This window comes from Hyposmocoma kahamanoa, unplaced genomic scaffold (genome assembly GCF_003589595.1).
Source record: "Hyposmocoma kahamanoa isolate Upper Pololo Valley unplaced genomic scaffold, ASM358959v1 94, whole genome shotgun sequence".
NCBI lineage: Eukaryota > Metazoa > Arthropoda > Insecta > Lepidoptera > Cosmopterigidae > Hyposmocoma > Hyposmocoma kahamanoa.
In genome coordinates, this window is record NW_020654878.1 from 3,702,773 (window position 1) to 3,709,274 (window position 6,502).

The 6,502-nt window shown below is 45.7% G+C and overlaps 1 protein-coding gene across 1 annotated transcript; it reads right to left on the reverse strand.

Moving 5' to 3' along the window:
* Positions 1-5,323, reverse strand: LOC113237957 (xylulose kinase-like). The gene is made up of 4 exons (XM_026474675.1): positions 5,302-5,323; positions 4,073-4,246; positions 3,387-3,484; positions 1-517 (listed from the first exon to the last, which is right to left on the reverse strand). The coding sequence occupies exons 1-4, from the start codon at positions 5,321-5,323 to the stop codon at positions 329-331; spliced, it is 483 nt and encodes a 160-aa protein (XP_026330460.1). The 3' UTR covers positions 1-328.
* Positions 5,324-6,502: the final 1,179 nt, after the last annotated feature.

The following is a 6,502-nucleotide window of genomic DNA, read 5'->3' on the forward strand; positions in this document are numbered from 1 at the left end:
AAAAATAAAGGAAAGGTTTGAATGGTACAGGAAAGCAGTTGGTCTGACAGGAGGTTAGTAACAAGGATCCTCTCCTGATTCTGAAGGACGTTCTTTTGAAGGCTAAGCTAAGTTAGCTTAGCTGGCATAGTTGGTTGCAAGCAAATACGTGAGCTAAGCTAAGTTAGCTTCGCTTCGTTTGCGGTGTGACCAGCGCTTAAGTCTATGCCATCGATAGGATAAAAAGAAAATAGGCTTCAGTATGGCACAGTACACCGTGAGGTTTTCAAGTAAATTCAGCGTTAATAAGTGTGGTGACCTCCGTACCCGCCGACTATTGTATAACCGTTCACAGTAACTTGGGTATGTTGTGGATGATGTCGCGGTACCTGGCCAGCACGGGCGTGTAGATCCGCTCGTCGTCGGGGTAGGGGGTGGCGAGGGGCGCCACGGCCAGCTGCGGACTCGTCTCCGCCGAGCTGCACACCTGCGCGGCACGCATCGCTGCGCCGAAGAGTGCTGCGTTCGCGTGTTGCTCCTGCACAAATACAGGATTATTTGTATTTTTTTCTTTTAATACGTGTGACGAGACCTGTTTATCGCCGACCTCGAAGCCGAGGTACTGGCGGAGGTCCGCACCTACCGGCGGGGAATGAGGGACCGAGGCGAGCGACCCGCTCCCCAAGAGGTGGAGCGGGAGCGGGACCGGTGGAAAGAGGGCTTGGCGGATCCCCCCTATGGCGCTCGTACCATAGAGGCGATCCGCCCTATCCTCGTAGAGTGGGTAAACCGGTCCCACGGGCCACTGTCGTACCACCTTGTGCAGGTGCTGACCGGCCACGGCTGCTTCAGTCACTACCTGCACAAGGTGGCTAGGAGGGAAACGTCCCCGTCGTGCCACGAGTGCGGCGCTGCGGATGACACCGCGCAGCACACCCTAGAGGTGTGTAGCCGGTGGGATGAGCAGCGCCGCACTCTGACGGGGACTGTAGGGCAGGACCTCTCGCTGCCTGGGAGGCGGTGGCCTCCTTTTGCGCAGAGGTTATGTCGCAAAAGCAGGTCGCGGAGCGGGTGCGCGAGGATGCGGCAGACGCGCACCCGCTCCGGCGCAGACGTACGGGGAGAAGGCGAAGGCAGTTCGCTGCTCGCCTGATCCCCTAGTGAGACCAGCGACTTCTGGACAGGGACTCCGGAGTCTGCATTGCACGGCCTCACTCGTCTGGGGGGGCGGGTCGGAGGACAACCGACTCGCCCCTCCGTTGGCGCGGGAGCCCTGGCGTAAGCTAGGGCGGCCGGGCGGCGTCGTGGTGAATGTTCACTGATCCCACGGCGCCGACTCAACCGGCGAGAGGGAAATCCAGGGGGGTTTTAGTGGGGTAGGCCCTCTAGTCTGGAGGGAGAGTCCCCACATAACTCCTGAGTCTCCCTGGGCTCAGGGGTATCCATAAAGATTTCCCCCCGTCAAAAAAAAAAGAGTTATTGATCAGTTGTTTGTTCTTCAGGATCTGTTCCAAAACCTTGCACATGATGAAAGTGACGGCTATGGGGCGGTAATTAGTCGGGTCTGAACGGTCACCTTTTTTTTTGGGGACAGGTTGCACTTTAGTCCGGGGACACAACCTGAAGAGAACCACAGACGGTATAGCCGCGTTACAACAGGGGACAACTCAGGTGCGCAGTTTTTAAGAACAACCGTTGGGATGCCATCAGGACCACTAGCTTTCCGGACGTCAAGAGACTGCAGCTCCACACGCACAGCACGTTGTCTGATACGAATATCTGGCATCGTGTGGCCACAGAGAGGGAGAGTAGGTGGCGGTGTGTTATAGTCCTGGACTCGGGAATTGGAGGCAAAGAGATTTGCTAGGAGATCGGTTTTCTCTCTCAGCGGGTTGGCAGAAGCTTGACGTAACGGCCCTAGACTGCTAGACGCCAGTAGCTACGGCTACCCGAAGGATGCATTAGGAGCCCCTGGCCAACTCTTGCAATGCGCTGGGCACCCGCTCTAATGTACATCCTTTTGCAGGACGTTGTGATAGGTCGTCTTTAATTAGTTTATTTTGGGATTATGTAAAGCTCGCCCCCTGGTCCAAGCGCGGTATGCAGCTAGTTTGTTCTCAAAAGCCTATGCACACCCACAGTTGAACCAGCGATTATGCCTCCCATTACTGATGAGATGAGATTGCAGGAAATAGTATTCCATCACTAACAAGATTTCATCAACAACAGCAGTTGCACTACCTGTTGGATCCCTCTCACTAAAGCAGTGCTGCTGCCAAGAATGGGATACAAAGTAGGCCTGCAAGCTGTCCCAATGTGCTGATGTGTAATGCCAAATACGGCGTTTAACCTTTATGCTTGGCTTTGGCAGTACTTACGTAGAGCGTGGCTGTTGCACTTTAGCGGATACCAAACATCCGAAGTGGGGGCTTGGATCTCTATTTGATAACCATCTCCACGAGAAGACAACAGAAGGTCTAATAAGGAGGGCGCGTCACTGATTCTATCTGGAATTCGGGTGGGTTGGTTCACTAGATGAATGAGATCATTGTGTGAGGACTAATGCGTGGGCAGTTCTTCCAGCATGATCAGTTCTAGAGGAGTCTAACTATGACTCATGGTGAGCACTGAAGTCCCCCAAAATATACTAATTCCGTTGTGGGAAACTGCGCCTGCGCGTAATCTGCCACCCTATTAAGGTGGTCTATAAGCCTAGTTGTCTCTGTGTCACCGCGGTGGGATCGGTAGAGGCAGAGAATGAGAGCCCAGATCTACATGTACCCCAAGAATAGAGAAGGATGGGTTCTCCAAATGACGCAGATAGCGACAGCAAACATCCACCCGGACAAACAAGCAGACCCCGGCTTTCACTTTGAAGAACTGTTCAAGAATATGGCCAGGGTAGTTCAAGTGTTCATATCAGTCGGGTAGAGTATTTGCGTCTCCGTCAGAAACAACATTGTTGGTCGAGCTGTCTCGAGGTGTTGATGGAGGGCATTGAGCAATACAAGCGGTCAAGATGTGGTGTCTGTTACCCCAGAGATTTGCCTACAGACAAGTTGAGTTGATCTACCGCACGGATCTTCCGTGCGGTGCGGATACTTGGATTTTTCGTCACGCATACGGTGGTTACTAACCAGACAGGTTTTTAAGTTCTACCACCAGTAGAGCTGCTGTTAGCTTAATGTTCCCTTAGTCGTCTCCTACGACACCCACGGCAAGAGAAAGGGGCAGTGAATTGTATTCTAATCCGTCACCGCACGGGTAAATTCTACACACTAGCTGCTCAATTAAACAGAAACCAATACTGTAAAACCAGAAACAGAATCTTTTTGAAGATTTGTTACATAGTGCCATTGATACTGTTACATATTGTTGTTGTATTTTAATTAATTAATATTACTTACTTGTACGTAAACGGGGGTGTTGAAGACATCTGCAAATATCTGCAGAAGCTCCTTGTTGACGGAGGCGCCGCCCGTCGCGATCACGCGGGACGACGAGTCTGAAAAGCACGTCAAAATGTACACGCCCGGAAATATTTTAACTATATAAAAAAATTATCTGCATCGAAAAATATTCAACACAAGCGCAGCAACTTTATACGAATTAACCTTCACCGGATTCGCGGAGTAGCAAATTAATTTATTATATATTTAGTGGGACGTATAAATGGGTTGATGATAGTGACAAAGTACTGCCACCTTACCTATTTCTGCCGCCAAACAGTAATGTTAGCATTACTGCATTGCGGTTTTAAAGGGTGAGGGTTCTGGTGAAATTACAGGTACATGGGACTTATCAACTTATGTCTCAGGCTGACGGGCGCAGTGGCAGTGCCCCTCAGATCTTTGCGATTTAAAGCTCTGCACTGCAACTGTTATGGATAGGCACACGCCTATCCATAACAGTAGCAGCTAATAAGCTACACAGCGTACCATCAGGTGCACGACTTGTTCGTCCCGTCATTTGATATTATAAAAAATAATAATAATAAAAGTGATAGTAAAAAAATTACTTTGTTGTCATTAATTAGTATGAAAATCAATTTATATATATATTCAAAAATAGAAGAAACATAATAAACCTGTACCTAATTTGAACCCCATGTCTTCAGCATGCACTCTCCTGGCAATGGCTTGTCCTTCAAGTAAGGCTCGTGCTTCAAATTGAGGCGCAGGTTTCTCTACAGGTCGACCCGCCGCGTCGAACACCCAGCGGCCCGGTGCGCAACGGGGGACTATCTCCGCCGTGTCGAAGTAGATGCCTGAAGTAACAAACTTAATTATTATTTACGCACGCCTAGAAGATCTTAAATAACATTGTTTCAGTACATATTGCGACCATTAAGGCACATAAATTAATTTATTGGAGAAAACAGTTTGGCAAGAAGTTGACATTTGTAACAAAATTAATATAGGTTCCCTGCACTGTTGTGAGATTAGGCGATTTAGGCTACTTTGAGGGGTCGCGCGGCAATTAAAAAAGTGATCGGCGACTCGGCGATATTTAGGCTATGTTTGAAATAGGAGAAGGCGATTTTAGGCTACTTAATAAAATGTCTGAGGAATCACAAATTTTATTGGGGATTTCGTGGGGAATGGAGTTGTAAAATAACTCATTTGGGGGTTTGATTATTTTTACGTGTGGGGAATTAGGGAAATAAGAGATGTCCGGCTGCAATTTTTCTTGATTTTTAGGGATTTTATGACTTGGGCAAATATCGGCTACTTAACACACGTAAATTGGCGAATTAACTTCGCAAAAGTCTGGCAACACTGGTTCCGTGTCCGGCCAAACGTTCGGCATCAAACATATTGAAGGTATAATATACATTTATACACATGGGCGTGGATTGGCACATCAGAACGGTATCGGTTTCATACATTTGGTATGGTTATCCGGATGTAAATCCGGTTTTAATAAGTTAGTCAATAATGTAATATAATTTTATTAACAGGTTTCGAAATTATTGAGATATTCAGTTTATTTGATAATTACCCGATAGACATCCGATAATTATCCATGCTAATTTAAAGTTTCGTTGATATAATTTATGACTAAAAATGACAAAACTAAACAAACACGAAAAAAATGTTAGAGTAAATGACTTGGTTTGTGACTTTTTTCGAGATTGATATTTGACACGTGTGGATACGTCTCTGATAGCGCTAGCACTTTCAAATTCAAATTCAAATTATTTATTTCTCAGATAACAGGATCCATTAGTGTTAGTAAAAATAAAGAAACAAACTTATAGACTATTGTTAGTATGAAATTATAATTATAAATTACTTAGAAACTAAAATGTCATGTACTTACGAGGCATCTCGCGCGGAATCATTGTCCGTACGAGATGCCTCAGTATAGGCGCTCTGTGGTCGTTTGCAACAACTCTCAGAATGCTGTTGCCACTACCCCGGAGCCTACTAACCAAAGATGCTACCTTTCTACGCAAGACCGCATTAAAGCAACTTGTATGGAATAGAGCAAACATTGCAGAGGCACTGCAGTACCGGGGTAGTCTCAACATCATCCTGAACACGAAACTTTGTTGTCCCAATTAATTTTATAAATAAGGATAATGAAGAAGATAATTATCAAAGTATATTTATCAATATATAGCGTGTGACAGGCTTCCTCCTAGGCCAAGTCGAAGTAGACCCCCGGCTCGTTACCAGACGGATTGAACTCTGGTCTGCGTCGGTTGGTCCGGTTGCGCGCGCGCCATGTTGCCGTCCAGCGCGTGGAGTGTCGCATATGACACAGTCGGATATGATACGCGACGGCACTTGGACGCGCCCACCATTCACGCCTGTTTATCTTTTCGTATAATTTAGTATGTGTTGCACGTGTCCTATTTTTAACCGACTTCAAAAAAGGCGGAGGTTCTCAATTCGACTGTATGTTCTTTTTTTTGTATGTATGTTACGCGATGACTCCGGTATTTGTGAACCGATTTTCATGATTCTTTTTTTTTATGGAAAGGGGGTACTTCCATAGTGATCCCATTTCATTTTGAATAAAATCATCCACCTCAAAGGGTGGCTGTTCACGCATGAAGATTCATTTTTATAAATAGCGCCTAACTCTAATTTAGGAGCAATTATTTTAATGATTGATTTTGCTATTTCTCCAATTCAAGGCGTTTTTCTCTCAATATACTTTGAGTAGTGAGAACCGATTTTGTATTATTTCCAGTGTTAAGTCCTGTATAGTGGCGAACTAGTGGATATTTCAATAAAACTTAGCAAATAGACGTAATTCCACGTACTTTTAAGGTCGGTTTTTTTAGTACTCTGTACTGAGATTATTCTATACTGTGTATGTTGTCAGTCGTTAATAAACTGCGAGTGTCTAGACTAGTACTGTGTTTTATTTATGACATAGGGCAGCTAGAAATATAATTATCGTAATAATTGTCAACGATAATTATATCTTAGAAATCTGATTATTTATGATTTTTAACAATAATGACTAACTTTAAATAATAATTAACTGCCTACGTAACCGAATGGTAACC

Coding starts and splice junctions, on each gene's coding strand:
- LOC113237957 (XM_026474675.1), bottom strand. CDS start 5,323: ATGATTCCGCGCGAGATGCCTC. Junction 3,485..4,072: donor AGACATGGGGTTCAAATTAG/GTACAGGTTTAT, acceptor CGTGCTTTTCAG/ACTCGTCGTCCCGCGTGATC. Junction 518..3,386: donor ACACCCCCGTTTACGTACAA/GTAAGTAATATT, acceptor GTATTTGTGCAG/GAGCAACACGCGAACGCAGC.